General features: G+C 42.3%; 2 protein-coding genes across 4 annotated transcripts in view; both read left to right on the forward strand.

The window, feature by feature from the left end:
• The window catches only part of LOC128592719 (uncharacterized), a 28,222-nt gene extending 12,662 nt beyond the window's left edge, over window positions 1-15,560 (forward strand). Inside the window, exon 4 of the mRNA XM_053600819.1 lies at window positions 12,975-15,560. Within this exon, the coding sequence (XP_053456794.1) occupies window positions 12,975-12,984 (10 nt within the window). The 3' untranslated portion in view covers window positions 12,985-15,560. The remainder of the gene's footprint in view (window positions 1-12,974) is intronic.
• FOXP1 (forkhead box P1) overlaps window positions 1-16,075 on the forward strand; it is a 616,360-nt gene that overhangs the window by 10,101 nt on the left and 590,184 nt on the right. The gene's annotated exons all lie outside the window — the stretch shown is intronic.

The raw sequence follows: 16,075 nt of genomic DNA on the forward strand, positions 1-16,075 counted from the left end.
AAAAAGGGGGAATGTTTGGACAATGTTCTTTTTAAATTTATTTTATTCAGTGTTCTTTTTAAATGACTGGTCTGTGTTAAACAGAGACTATTAGAGTCAGTATTGCCCATTAAACAGCAGTTTTAATTTTTAAAAAATGAGTTTTTCATATCAAGTAAGGTTATACTTAGTAATGATTTATTTAAAGAGAAGTAATCTTTGTAACTTCCTGCATCTTTTTCTAGTTCCTAAAACCTTGTGGAAGAAATACTGACCCTACCATCTTTATGGCGAAGTACTCCTAATATAATTCTCCATAACAGACATTTGTCCTTTTAGAGGGTTCAGCAGTTGTTTTTACTACTGTTCAACAGTCCCAAGTGATAAGAGAGAAAATAAAAGGAGAATTAGCTATTTTATAAGACGTAAAGAAAGAGTCACTGAAGTCTGCAAAAGAAGAAAATCAGATAGACAGCTGCTCCAATGTTATTTTTTGAAACTGTGTTACTTGTAAAAGTAAAGCCGTCCACCCTGGCTTGGGCCAGCTGTGCTCTGCCGTGTCCCTGCCGCTGCCCTGTCGGCCCATGTTGGCTCTTACCAGCAGTACCATCTGCTGCGCCAGCAGTGGCCTTCTCTGTGGTAAGGCAGGCCAATTGGGTCAAATTTTGTGATCTGGCAGATGTCCACTGGGAGCTAAGATCAGGCCAGGCTCATTTTTATGTGTGTCCAAAGCCAAGATTTTAACTTGGTGAAAGGCTGTGGAATTTATTTCCCAAAGTGTTGCCCAAACTCTGTTCTTCTTTTCTTCAACTGCCTCGTTGGCCTGAGATGATTGCTTAATGCTCTTAATTATACTGGATCTGTCTGTATTTTCGAACACCTGTGCGTAATTCAGATCATGGGTGGTCATAGAGCCTGGCTTGCCAAATGGCTTCTTTTTCAGAATGAGAAAATCCCAAGGAACCTGACCATGCCCTGTGTGTGAGGGAGGAACTCGGTGAAGGCTGAAAGAGGATGGAGCGTTTTCTTTGAACTTGGCATTGTTCCATGCCACACTCTCTTTAGCCCTTGATTTAGGGAAAGTCTTCCCAGGGAATAACTCAGAAAAAAAGTTTTAGAAATATTACCAGGTTGAAAGATATCTATAACCTTTATCCATATCTGTGTTTTTTCCCCTTTACCCAGGGCAAGTGAGTATTCAAGCTTCCTATCAGAATGAAGAGGCCAGTGAGGGCCGATTTGCTTTTCAGACTTGGGATGTTAATGGAGGAACTTCTTGGCCCGTCCTGATCCCCCAAATGATGACCTGTCAGAGGTCCAGAGGACCTGAGTGAGGGCCCTAACCCAAGCCACACCATCAGGAAAGTGTGGTTCAAAGAAGGGACATGATTTTCACTGAGACACATAGCCATTGGGATCACAAGAAACATCCGTATCTCTATCTGTGTTTATATACACATGTGAACGTAGGTATTGGAATGTATTTATGAGTGTACATATCTAAGTATGTGTGTGTATATAAATGGGTATTCTACTTAAAAAATATACAAATCAGTGGTTAATGCAATGGCCCTGTGCACCAGGGGCACTGGGTTCCAGCCTCGCCCAAAGAGAGACACCGATCATGTTCCATATACTATATTTTTTAACATGCTTTTATTCCACTTGGTATCAAGAATATTTTCCTACGTCATAAAACGATTTTTGTATGATTGTTAGCAATTGCTTGTTCTTCCAGTATAAGCATTGATATTTAGTTTTCTTCCTCCATTTGAGGGCACCCCTATAAGGACGTCTGTGATCTTAGTGATATATGGAACGAGGGCTATAACAGGCCTGTAGAGCTGCACGTGTGTTCTGTGGGTATGTGTATTTTCTGTCTTGGTGCGTTCACATGGGTGTACACATATGCATGTGCAAACTTGGCCGGTATGTGTTTGTGGATTCAGTAGGGTAAGTTTGACTATCTGGAACAGATTTTTTTGTGAATAGTTCAAGCTCTTAACAGCCCCTGGAAGTTAAAAATGCACCCTATGCCATCATGCCCCCATTTAACCCATCAGTGACATCTGTCTTGCTTTTCCTTGGGCTCTGACAATTATATGGAGCACATTTTGGTTTGTAGGTTGGAGCATGTGGTAGGGATAAGGTGAAAATATCTGCATTAAATATCAATTTGTTTTTCTTTTCTCTCTTTCTCTCTTTATTTATTTATTTTTTTTTGAGACAGATTCTTACTCTATTGCCCTGGGTAGCATGCCATGGCGTCATAGCTCATGGCAACCTCAAACTCTTGAGCTTGAGCAATCCTTTGGCTTCAGCCTCCCAAGTAGTTGGGACTATAGGTGCCCACGCCAGTGCCTGGCTAATTTTTTTTTCTTTTTTTAGTAGAGATTGTATCCCATTCTCGCTCAGGCTGGTCTCGAACTCCTGAGCTCAAGCAGTCCACCTGTCTTGGCCTCTGAAAATACTAAGATTACAGGCATGAGCCACCACAATATTTTTGATATTTCAAAAAATATCAATGTTTTTGAAAATTTAGGAAAGCCAGATCTTCCAGAACATAAACAGCCCATGTTGTGAAAATGTAAAAGAAAAATCTACGTCTTATAAGGCATTTGAAAATTCAAAGAACAAACAAAAGTGGGAGAAGACCAGCTATATAATATGCTGTCCAGGCACAAAATTAAAACCGAAGTCCCTAACTAAAAACTATTAGGAATTTCAAGATGTGGTGACGATGGGCATTAAGCTGTGGGTAGAGTCCTTCTGAGCTTGTGGCTTTTCTAAGCACCGGGCCCTGTGGGACTGCACAGGTCACGTGCCCATGAAATCAGCTCTGCCTGGAATTCATTCAATCAGCTCTACCCTGTCTTTAAGGGCTTTGCTTCTGTGCGCTTAGGTTTCCTGCCCTGCAGAACAGGAGGACTGGGTTGTGATAGGTGTGGCAGGCTGAGGCCCTCCTGTGCTGCTTGCGCTCACTGATCATAGCCTTGTCTGTTACTGAATCCAGATTGGGCTGCAGACTTGCCATGAAGCACATAGCTCCTCTGGGCTGCAGGACATGTACCGAGGGCAACACCTTGGTCATCTCCTGAACTGGTATTGGCTGCATGCCTTCTGCAGGGACCTGTGGGAAGCAAATCCTGCTCAGGCCTGCTGGCTCTTCCTTCATTATTTCCTTCTGCAGCCCCTCTCCCAGGACTACTTTGACTCTACCTTCCATCCTTGTCACCTTCATTGCCCTTCTTCATTGTCACTTGCTCTTGGTTTCATTCTGAAAGGCCTGTTGGGCTTAAAGTCTGAAGGCAGCCCCAGAAAAGGTATACCAAAGTTAATAGGCAGATTCTTTCTGGAAGGCACTGTTTGTTTCACTGCCTTGATAAATTGCAGGCTAACCAAGCCTCTTGTCATGGTGATGTGGTTGGCCCAAGCCATACAAAATGTAAGTCATTTTCTAAACATGTTGTGCCACTGAGCTGGACCATTGGGCACTCACAGTGACCACTCGCCAGTGAAGCTAAAATGCTCTTTCCTGCGGAGGTTCATGTCCAACTGGGTTTGAAGCAACTGAATTTTAACCTCATTGGGTCACTCTATAATTTACCTCTGGTTTCACCTTGGACTGGTAGTTTTTGTTCTTTTCTGCTGTACGCACCCATTCTGTGAGTCTCAGCAGCTTTGGCTTCCTGAGCAGTGGCTGAGTTTGTGTCAGTTTGTTTCAGTGGCAGCCGTAGTGCCTGGTGTTGGGTTGGCCAGCGGCATAATTGGGCACAGAGTGTGGGCCCCTCATAGACACTTGATTCTTGCTAGCTGGTTATTAATAGGATTTATTTTCTGTTACCACGTATAGTTAGTTCACACCCTCCTTTTCCTGAAGAATGTTAGAAGGTGGCAGTTGGGCAGGGTATATACCTTGTCTTCCGAGCTTTCTTGCGTCTATCCGACTTCACCCACGTTAGTCTTCCCACTAGCCTCTTCCCTCCTGTACAGTAGCTTTGTGGGACTCAATGGTGTGCGGCACTTGTGAGGGGACTGTGAGTGCTGGGGTGGGCTGCTTTCTGGGGTGAGAGCCCAGGGAGAAGGTGTGTGTGTCTGTTTTTCTGAGGAGGGGATGTGATGAGTTTAGTAGGAGCACCCAGGGGCCAAGCTGGGAGAGACCCAGAGGAGGCTCTCTCAGAAGCAGTTGAGGCACACAGGGTACATTTTCTACAGAGAACAGCGTTGGCTTCCCCTCCCACTGGCTGTACGTAATGAGGTAAGGAAGGAAAAATGAATGAACCCCTGTTGGGCTCCTTTCCTTCAGACGGTCGTGGGTTTTGAACATCGGTGCTCCTCTAGCTATTTCCCAGATTGCCCGTTGAATTGCCTTTTCACAACAACCTTAATTTTTACGCTACAGGGACGGGAAATGATACTTCAGTTGGGTCAAACATTAGATTACACAAGAGTTTTATAGTCAGGTTTGGGATTTCAACGTGTTTATGTAGTCTGTCTATATTGTTTTTTCCCTGGCAAGTTGTCTGATGTTTAGTTCCTAGGGGAACGAGGGAGCTGCTCGGGACAGCTCACCATTTGCAAACCAGTTATTAACTCGTAATCCACTTGCAGTTTTCAATGTCTCTATTTCCACACCTCTGTCAGGGCATTTGGAGAATAAACTGGCTGTGCTGCTTAGCAGGTGGGGAAAAGGGACCTCGCATTTGCCAACTGTCACTTCCCACAGTGATCATAGCCCATGTTAGGCGAGTGCATGTGGAGCGGCTTGGTTGGAATATTTAACTCTTGTCGTGTGGTCAGGGAGACGTGTTAATGCTCACCTACCTGTCTACTGTTGTAGTGATCATAGAGTACAGAGTGGAGAACTAAATTGTCTGATTGGAAGTGACACATGTATGTATTCATTCATTCAAATTATTGTATGCTTCATTTCTTCACCTCTTTTCTCATTTAGTCATTTACTGACCCTAAATTACTAGTAGGACAGAAAGCGTTTGCTAACAACCCTGCCCCTGCACCTTCTTTTTAGACCTTCTCAGTCAGGTGTTTTAATATAATACCAACACCCTTTAGATATCCAAACCCAACATCCTCCTTCAGCGAGATCTTTGTCAACAAGCTTATGAGAGGCATCTGCCTCAGCCTTTCATTTACTAAATATTATGTGGCTGCTCAGAATCAAATGCATCATCTTTATGTATAGTTAACCATTTCTGTAACAAATACGGCTTTTAGTTACATTTTGACTACCTAAAACATCTTAGGTACTAAGTATAAGCAGCTGCTTTTTCTTTCTAGCCTGAACACTTAATTAAGACCTGCCAGATTGATTTTTCCATTAGGCCAGACGGCAGGTGTCGTCTTGAGTAAGTCTTGATTTGAATTTCTTATTAAGAGTCTGTTTAGTTCCCCCTACCACCACCAAATATGTGTATTTAGTACTGATTCTCTGTTACACAATGAATTTTGCACAATGAATTCTTAAGAACCCAAACAAAATTTCTTAACCATAAGTTCGTGTAAAAAAGGTACTGATAGGGAATTGTTCTCATGTCTGCTGTGTCCCTGGCATCTCCGTGGAAAATCTGTCTATTGAATAACATGGACTAGCAGCTTGAAGTCTGTGAAGCCATCATTTTTTATCCCCTAACACCTCATAATGGACAGAGTGACAGAAGTCAATGATGTCTATAGCCCCTAACACTTTGGTGGATGATTTGATGTCTTTTCTTTTTTGTTTTCAATTTTCATCCTCTAAAAATGGTATTGTAAGTATTTTCCCAAAAGGACTGAATAGGAAGGAATGAAATATACATTCTTACTTAGAAATAATTTTCAAAGACTGGTCGTGGTTGCTCATGCCTGTAATCCTAGCACTCCGGGACACCAGGGTGAGTGGATCACATGAGTTCAGGAGTTCAAGACCAGCCTGAACAAGAGTGAGACTCGCCTCTACTAAAAATAGAAAGATTAGTTGGGCATTGTGGTTGGCACCTGTAGTCTTAGCTACTTGGGAGGTTGAGAAAAGAGGATTACTTCAGGCCAAGAGTTTGAAGTTGGTGTAAAGTATGATACCACAGCACTCTACCCAGGGTTACAAAGTAAGACACAGTCTCAAAAAAAAAAAAAAACCATTTAAAAAAATCCTTGATAAAAGCCATTTAACTCCAGTGATAAAGAGTTTTGTTAATGTTAAGGACACTGTGTTAAGCTGATGCTGCTGGTTAAGGGTATAACCAAGTCCTCATCCAGTATGGTCGGGTATGTTGGTCATACTGGGACATGGTAGTTTAAAGCAAGAACTCAAGGTTGGCTGACTTTGTTTAAAGAGGCTTTAGGCACTTGTTGGGTGACGTAAAGCCTATTGATTTTAATAATTTACCTTGATCTTCCATGAACGTGTGTGTATATAAAATTTTGTAATACTTGAACTTACCTCATCATTTTGTCCCATGGATTAAATGAGATAGTTCATGTAGAATGTGACGTAGGGCACCTGGCAAATACAGGGGCTTTATATACATTAGCTTTTCTGACTGTTATTATTCTGCCCATATTGGTTAAAAGTCACAATAAACAGTGAAAGGAGATAAAGGATGAGGAGCTTTTAAAAAACTGAAGGAGTTATCCTTCATACATGTGGCGTGTGATTTGGAACCTCAGGTTATAATTACCTTGTTGTTTGGGGTTTTTTGTGTTGATGTGCTTTGTTTTTTGTCTGCTTGCTTTTGAATAAAGTTGTAAAATATGGTTTTGTTGGTTTTTTTATTTGCTTCTGAAATTAGTGCAGGTGCAGATAACAGGAAGTGAAACTTTAGGCGGCCAAGGGAGCCTCATTCAAATGGTGCCAAGCAGGTATAATATACAAGTGTTATCACCTTACTGGTAATCTGGCATACTGTAGATATTTGCACGTGCCATGCAGATTATAGAAGGTGAAGTCATACCGCAGTTGGCATCAACTCACCCAGCTCTTTAGGAAGGGTGAGAGAGAAAGGAAAACCCTCATTTTTGGAGATGGTGTTAAAACACAGCTTTACTTGTCATGAGGCCCAATTTTGTAGTTGCCACTTGATCCATTGGCATTTCACATTGCTTTCAAGCCTCTACTTCTAGGTGCAAGGAAGGTGTCTTGAATAAATTCATACCATGTTTCTAGAGTGAAAAAGTCTACTCTGGGTTTGAGAATATGTCGTATATTTCTTCATATTCTGAAACGTAGAGAAATTTAAAAACGAAGGATCATGGCTAAAATACCATGTTTTTATAGCTAGAATACAAAGTCTTCCCAATGTTCAAATATTTGTATAGCTCCATCAATATATCTAAATAAAGCGTCATCTTTAAGATTCTCTTGACTTCTTTGTTGTGAGGGTTTATGGAGAGACCATGATTGCCTAGTCTTTGTGGTAGCGAGGTCTCCGTTCTTGGCCAAATGCTGGACTTTGCATGCAGTGAGCCTGGAGATGTGCTATGAATTTAATAAAATTTGTCTGGCTTGGCCTGCCATCCTAGAGAGCCTCCACGTGCACTTATTTATTGAACTTGGAAGGGGGCCATATATATAAGATGTTAATCTATTTCTTTTTTTCCCTTTCTTTCTTTCTTTCTTTTTTTTTGAGACACAGTCTCAGTTTGTTGCCCTTGGTACAGTGCAGTGAGCATCATAGCTCACAGTAACCTCAAACTCTTGGGCTCAAGTGATTGTCCTGTTTCAGCCTCCCAAGTAGCTGGGACAACAGGTGGCTGCCACAATGCCTGGCTATTTCTAGAGATGGGGTCTGTCTTTGGCTCAGGCTGGTCTCAAACTTGTGAGCCTTAGGCAATTCACCCACCTTGGCCTCCCAGAATGCTAGGATTACAGGCATAAGCCACCGTGCCCGGTCCTCATTAATCCATTTATTGCTTTTGGTAAGAGAGCATCTCCCAACAGCCTGCCTTACTCCACAGAGGAGCCAGAGTTTTTACATTTCTCCCTTTGGGGCTTTACGCGGCCACAGTAAGGTCTCTCTCTCTCTCTCTCTCATGCACCCTCTCTGAGGTTTGTTCTAGTTTGCCCCACATGGTCAGCCTGGTTCCTTCATTCATCTCCCCAATTCATTCACTAGGCTCATATCCATATTTTCCAGAAAAGCCACATTCTAGGAGCATATCTGTTCTCTTCCCATTGCTCTTGAAGAAAGGGATGGGGTTAGGGAGAGGTTGCCTAGGAGGGAGGGGATGTCATATAAAATGAAGATGAAGGGTTAGGTCCCAGGAGGTTCAGATCACATATCTGTGAGGCCCATAAGTCCTTGCTAAATTTCTTTCTTTTCTTTCTTTCTTTTTTTTTTTTTTTGCTTTAAGAACCAGATAACTTTATTGGAAACAATGGTAAATGTAAAGGAAAATCTTAAGTGAATGCTCTGAAAGGACGATGTGCAGCCCTGGCCTGGTGACCTGCCCTAGGGAGGACCTGCAGCAGGACCCATGGCTGTGGGGACAGTCCCACTCAGTTCTCCTGGTTGCTGCCTCCTAGGGTGAGCTTGTCAGAGGCACTCAGCCAGGCGGCGTCTGGCGCTCCAGCCTGCGCATGTGGGTGAGGTAGCCACCCAGCTGTCCTCCTGCATAGTGGCTCTCCAGGAAGCCTCAAAGCTGTGGGTCATCCTTGTTGCTGGCCAGCTGTCACAGGTCCAGGAGGCTCTGGTTGACACTCCTCTCCTGGTGGAAGGCGCACTCCATGGCCTGCAGGCTGCCCTCCTAGTCGTCAGGTCCAGCCCCCTGATGTTGCAAAGGCAGATGCCCCGCACTGGTTCTGCAGCGCCATCAGCCCCACAGTAGTGGCGTGCCTCTCTATTCATGCTACTGGCGCAAGAAGGTGCCTCAGAGCCACATCATCATTGCTGCGGTTGAAGTGAAAGGCTGTAGAGAGGTATGCGCAGGAGATGGGCAGCTCCAGGTTGATCTGGCGGGTGACGCTGGCCTCTCAGTCGGGTGGTAGCCTTGGCACACCTGGGAGGGCTCAGTGGCCATGGCAGGCACAGTGAGCAGGAAGAACAAGAAGGCACTGCAGAGTGCCGGTGGTGGTGACCTGGGGGCTCCAAGGTTGGGGAAGAGCAGCTGCTGGTTGAGGGTGCCCCCCTCCCTGTTGTCAGGTAGATGGCAGTGGGTCCCTTGCTAAATTTCCTATTTGCGTAAGGCCCAAGAGAGTCCAATTCCACCAATCGAAAAACCACATTATTCTATAACTGATTCCTATGGCCTCTGAACCAGACAGAACAGGACCAAGTCTTAGTGTGGTCACATTGTTTGGGTGACCTCCGGGAGATATCTTAGCCTTGTTTGCTTTTCTAGAAAATGGATTCGTTATTGATGATATGAACCTACTAGGGATGTCCTGAGGTTAATTCACATAATGCTCAGTGTTTGGCACATCTTAAGCCTTTAATAGAAGGCAGGCACATTAGCCCCGTATGACTCTAATGGCTAAAGGCAGCAAGCAGTTAATTGTGCCTAGTCACAATCCAACCCAATGCATAGAGCAGCAGATAGCAAGCCAGAGAATGTGGTTCAGATCCCTGGCCTTGCTGCTTACAAGCCACATGACCTTAAACAACTTATTAACATTTCTGTGCTTCAGTTTTCCTACCCACAAAATGGTATGATTGCACCTGCTGCGTAAGGCTGGTGGTGAGGATTAGATAAGTTAGTGCATATAACTCAGAGTAGGGCAGAGGGCCTAGAACTCAGGGAGCTCTCCATAAATCATAGGCACTGCTGTGGTTGCCTAGATTATGCCCACAGTCATCATCACTACGCCCTATCCCAGCAGAGTCAGGCAGTGAGAGGACTCACGTAGAACTCTTTCATATGCGTCCATTTCTTGTCAGCTTGAGAGGCAGAACCCCAAGACTGAGACTTGTTTGGACAGTCTTTGTTTTAAACCCAAACTTCCATCATCAGCCTTGCATGCTTGGCCCTTTTTCCTCTCTGCCTAGGATGGAGACACATGGAAGTAGTTTGGAGCAGTCCTGTATCAGACCTTGGCTTTTCAAGAAGATGAGGAATATTTACTTGCTATATTCCCTGACTTAATTGCATTTTCTTTCACCCCTACCTCCTCATTCCTTAGGAGATAGAAAAAGAGAACTTAAAAGTGGGAATGTATCTTTGTAATTTCCTAAATTAGCAGGATAGTCAGTGAAAAGACTGGACAAAGGAATGTATATACTGGTGCTTAATAGTGATGACTTGCTTGGAGTAGAATTTGATTTGCATAATTTTATCTGGGATCATGTATAAGGGACTAGTCAGCAATTCCAGCTTGATGGTAACCACAGCGTTTGGAATTCTTAGTGATACAGGCACTGCGGTCACATTTTATATGTATAATTCATTCTGTCCTCACAGCCACCTTACCAGGACAATACTTTCATCTCCATTTTACAAGTGAGAAAACCGAGTTCTAGAGAGGTTAAGAGCACCCAGAGTCGCATAGCTAGATCTTTTCCTGTTTCGTCTGAAATACTTTATAGGATAGAGTAGCAGCAAGTCATGGTAGCAAGGGACCTTGGAAATGATCTGGTTTAACTGGCTTTGAGTTTTCATACCAAATTATATCTTCATTAAGATGTAATTTATACACTTAAATTCACCAACTTAAAGTGCATAATTCAACTGTGGTTTTTAGTAAATTCACATAGCTGTGTAACCATCACCAGAGTCAATTTTAGAATATTGTTATCTCCTACGAAAGAAATGCTATCCCCTTTAGCAGTTACCCCCTCTTTCCATTTTCTCCCAACTCCCTCAGTGCTAGATTAGAACCACTAATCTACTTCTCACTTCCATATTCTTGCCTATTTTGGAAATTTCAGATGATTAGAATGAAATAAAAAGTGTTTTTTTTTTGGTGTCTGTCTTCTTCACACAGTAGGATGTTTTCAAGGTTCATCCAGGGGGTAGCATGAATTAGCACTTCATTCTTTTTTCTGGATGAATAATATTCCACTTTACAGATACACCATGTTTTGTTTATCCATTCATCTGTGGATGGGCACTTGGTTCATTTCTACTTTTGGTATTATTATTAAGGCTACTGTGAACTATACAAGTTTTTGTGTTGACATACATTTTCATTTCTCTTGGAAGTGGAATTCTGGGCCATATGGTACCCTCTGTGTTTACCCTTTTGAGGTACTGTCAGACTTTTCCAAAGGGGGTGAACTATTTTATATTCCTACCAGCAATGCATGAATGTTCCAGTTTCTCCACCCTCACTACTCTTATTAGTATCTGTCTTTGTGATTAACCATCTTGTTTTTGGAAATTAGGAAACTGAGCCTGCGAAGGTTTTAATGACTTGCTTCAAGTACCTTTGTCTGGTTTTAGAACCCCTTCTTTTCTAGGCATGGAGGGTGGAAGGTAGAAAAGCAAGGTCTTAATTGCTGGGGCTCACCATCTATAGGGATGTCAGGCAGTAGTGCACAATGATGATGGCTATAATGATGACAGGGTAAATTGGGAGCACCAGTAGCAGAAACCTGTCTTAAACTTGAAGAAACAGAAGATGATTTAGTGGGTCTCAAAACTGAAAAGAATGGTGGCTAATAGCTTCAGATATGGATGGATCCAGGTGCTAAAATGATGTCCCAGGGCTTGGCTTGCTTTGTCACTGTCTTCTTCATTCTTAGCCATCTCATTTCCTTTTGAGGGAAAATGGCTGCCAGCAGGTCTGGGTTTATATTCTGCCACATAAGCATCTCCAGCAGAGTAGCTTTTCTTTCCCTGTGGTTCTAGCAAGTTTTCGTAGGTCTGTCATTGGCCCCGTAGGTTACTATAAGAGCCTTTCGATCAATTAGAGCCAGTGTTCTGATGGTCCCTGCCTACCTTGGTGTTTGGGTGGCGGGAGGTGTTTGATCCTACCTAGACTGCAGGAACCGTGAGTAGGTGAGAGATGATTCCCAAAGAGAAAGCGAAGCCTGTGTTTGTAGAAGAGTAAGAAGTTACTTTTGTCTGGTAAAAACAGCAGTTGTCCATTCTAACCATTTTTGTTCCCATGTTACAGATATCCTTGCTCCAACTGGCTTAAGCAGGAAGAGAATACATTAGTTGATTTCACTGGAAGTTCAGAGGAGGGTGGCTTTTAGACACAGCTGAATCTTGTGATGGAGTTCTCAGTGACTCCTGCCATCTCTTCAGGGTGAGAAACTTCCTTTGCAGCAACTTCCCAGAAAACTTCCTTTTAGCCTGAATTGCTCATTCCTGTGAGTAGATAGAAGTTACTCCCTGATTAGCTTTGCCTGGGTTTCTGAACCAATTGCGATGGCCAGTCAGGCCCACCTCTGGGAGTGGGGTAGGGCCAGCTTTCCTTGAAGTTGGTGGCCTCCCTGGAAAAAGGATTATGTCTCATTCTGACGGAGGTTCCCTTCAGGAGGAGGCAGAGAGCAGTGAAGGGCGGGAATGTGGTTGAAAGTGCCCACATAAGAGGGCATGGTGGCTCACGCCTGTAATCCTAGCTCACCCTGGGAGGCCAAGGCGGGTAGATAACTTGAGCTCATGAGTTTGAGACCAGCCTCATCTACAGCGAGACCCTGTCTCTAAAAATAACCAGTCGTTGTGGTGGGTGTCTATAGTCCCAGCTACTTGGGAGGCTGAGGCAGGAGGATCTCTTGAGCCTAAAAGTTTAAAGTTGGCTGTGAGCTATGACGCTACAGCACTCTACTGGGGTGACAAAGTGAGACTCTTTCTCAAAAAAAAAAAAAGGAGGGGGGAAGGATGGTAGGAGATGCCTGTATATGGAGAAAGGTATTAGGAGGCTAAGACCAGTTGTGGGAATAAAGGAAGGCTCTCTGAGCAGGCTATCCTTTGGTTGCCTTAAAGAAATAGAGATTTCCAAGGAGACGTTGTGCACGTGGGAAATACACCTCTCCATCTAGTGAATAGCATGGGCAAAGCCTTTCTTTCCCAGCATGACATGTAAAAGGGAAGGTGCCTTGGTTGTCCTTGTCTTTCAGGTACGAATAAAGAACTTGAAGAGCAGAAAGTCAGAGGCAAGACAGGCCCTGGGACTCTCCAGCTAGCTGTCCCCATCTTCTGTGCAGGGGGAAGACTGACGAAGGTGACTGCTTCTACTGTGTGTCTCACTGCAGGAGAAGCCATGCACAGCTTCTTTCGTTTTCCATAGTTGTTCTTTTTTTTTTTTTTTTTTTTAAATTTTGAAACAAGAGTCTCACTTCGTTGCCCTCCATAGAGTGCTGTAGCGTCATAGCTCATAGCAACCTCAAACTCTTGAGCTCAAAAGTGATTCTGTTTCCTCAGTCTCCCAAGGAGCTGGGACAACAGGTACCTGCCATAATGCCCGGCTATTTTTTAGAGATGCGGGTCTTGCTCTTGCTCAGGCTGGACTTGAACTCCCGAGCTCAGAAGATCCACTTGCCTCGGCTTCCCAAAGTGCTGGGATTATAAGTGTGTGCCACTGCGCTTGTTTTTCATAGTTCTTGACTTGAGGGGACTGAGAAGGAAACTTTCTCATGCTGGTCAGTGTTGTGTGCTGGGTACCATAATTTAGGGACACCTCATACTTGTTTATTTTTTTGTTGTTGTTGCAGTTTTCTTTTTTTTGGCCGGGGCTGGGTTTGAACCTGCCACCTCCAGCATATGGGGCCGGCGCCCTACTCCTTTGAGCCACAGGCACTGCCCTTGTTTACTTTTTTTAATAAGCAGATATTTTTTCAGGGAAAGTTTGAAAATGTGAAAGATAATATTGAGGTACACCAACATGTAATCATTTTCTTCAAACATACATCTTAGTAATTCCAGTAACTTTTCATTTCTCATCTAATGTAGTAAGCCAGTAATTTCCCAGTTACCTGTTCAGAAAGTTATCTTTGTGATGTGCTCCTCACTTTGTATCTTTAAATCTAATTTTCTAAAACCTATTCTTATGAACCAATATATGCAAATGATATTAAACAGTTTTGTTTTCTGCTTATTGTCATATATTTTATTGTGAACACTTTTTTGTTTCATGAAATACTCTGTTAAGATGATTTTTAATGAATGCTACAGTTCCAGTTGACCCTGTGCCTTGATTGATTTTACCATCCTCTGTTTGTTGGATGTTTACATTGTTTCTAGTTTTTTGCTAACGTAAATAGTGCTGTGAAGAACATCTAGGGTGTACATTTTATTTGCATCTACAATAATTTCCTCAGAATAAATTCTGCGAGTGGCTCAAAACATGGTGCACATGGACATTCTCTTGACTGTGGCACCCGTTTGTTTTCCTTAAAAGGCCACGGCAGTTTCTACCTCATTGGAGTTTGGCCAACATTGAGTAAACTAATCCTTCCTCCTTTTTATTTTCAACAGTTTTCTAGGTGAACCATGTTACAGAATTCTAGAAATACGCTTTTATTTTCTAACTTATGAAATAGTCCTTTTCACACTGGTTTCTGGCCATTTGTATTACTTTTGTAACTTATTTCTATTTTTATTATGGACAGAATTTAAAAATACAGTGTGTTGTTATTACTGCTTTATAAGAGATGTTTTATATTATGGGCTTTAGCATTTTTTCAAATAGTATATGTTCACATAAAATGTGTTTGGAGATAACTACTCCTGTTTTATGTTTTAATTCTTGTCATTTATACCTTTTATTATTTTCTAAGACAAAATGATTTTTCTATCAGGCACATTTATTTTCTTATAATTGCCTTATGTTTTTTCATTTTCTTCCTTTTGTTCTTTTATTCCTTCTGTTTTCTTTCTCTTTTTAGAAGTATTTAACTCTCAATCCATTTTATTTCAGTGTGTATGTGAGACTAGGGTTTGATTGTAAAAAATATTGCCTAAGGGCAGGAATTAAAGATGAGTCTGGGCTACTCACTGAGATACTATTTCTATAAAAAAATTAAAAATTAGCTGGAAGTGGTAGGTAGTATGCACCTGTGGTCCTTGGAGTTCCAGGTTACAGTGAGCTGTGATTGTGCCATTACATTCTAGCCTGGGCAACAGAGTGCGACCCTGTCTCTAAAAAAACAAACCAAACAAAATAAAAGGACTTGGCCATACATGTATTGTGGCTCACACCTGCAACCCCAGCAATTTAGAAAGCTGAGCTGGAAGGATCACTTGAGGCTAGGAATTCGAAATTTGCCTGGGCAACACAGTAAGACCCTGTCTGTACAAAACAGAAACAACAAGAAAAGGCTAGGTGGTGACACATCTATAATCCCAGCTTCTCAGGAGGGTGAAGTGAGAGGATCAATTTTGATGGCAAACATACTGTGGTAAAAACGATTTTTACTAGATTAAGAAACTCCTGGAACTAATTTGTATTTGGAAGTGATTATAGTGACCATATATTTTGTAGTTGCATGCACACTGCAATATATAGCACTTGAGTAGAAACTATAGCTAACTACCAGTATTTATAAATAATTTTATATATACATAGATAAACTAGACATTTCTTATGTTGAGACTAATGTTGAATACAATACTTGAGCTTTAATAAGTATTAGAAATGTTTGAGATGTTGAGAAACTGCTTTGTAAATTCATACAAGTATTCCATGATGCTATTAAACTTTTATAAATGAGTACTCTAAATGTTGGTTGTATTTTGTTAAAAATCATTTGGAAATTTTGGTAACTCAAAGCGTGGGGTACAAGCACATTTATGCGACTTTTCAAATCTGATGGCAAATTATAATTATTGGGGAAAAAAGAATGCAAATAAGACAATATTATAATTCTTTTCTTTATTTTTACTTTGAGACAGTGTCTCACTTTGTCACCCTGGTACAGTGCCGTGGTGTTACTGCTCTCAGCAACCTCAAACGCTTGGGCTCAAGTAATCCTCTTGCCTTAGCCTCCCAAGTTGCTGGTACTACAGGAGCCCTCCACCACACCGGGCTGTTTTTTTTTCTATTGTTAGTAGAGCTGAGGTCTTGCTCTTGCTCAAGCTGGTCTTGAACTCCTGAGCTCAGGCAGCTCACCTACCTTGACCTCCCAGAGTGCTAGGATTACAGGTGTGAGCCTCTGCACCTGGCCATGTTATAATTTATTTATTTATTTTTTTTGAGACAGAGTCTCACTATGTTGCCCTG

The sequence above is a fragment of the Nycticebus coucang genome, chromosome 8 (assembly GCF_027406575.1).
Source record: "Nycticebus coucang isolate mNycCou1 chromosome 8, mNycCou1.pri, whole genome shotgun sequence".
NCBI lineage: Eukaryota > Metazoa > Chordata > Mammalia > Primates > Lorisidae > Nycticebus > Nycticebus coucang.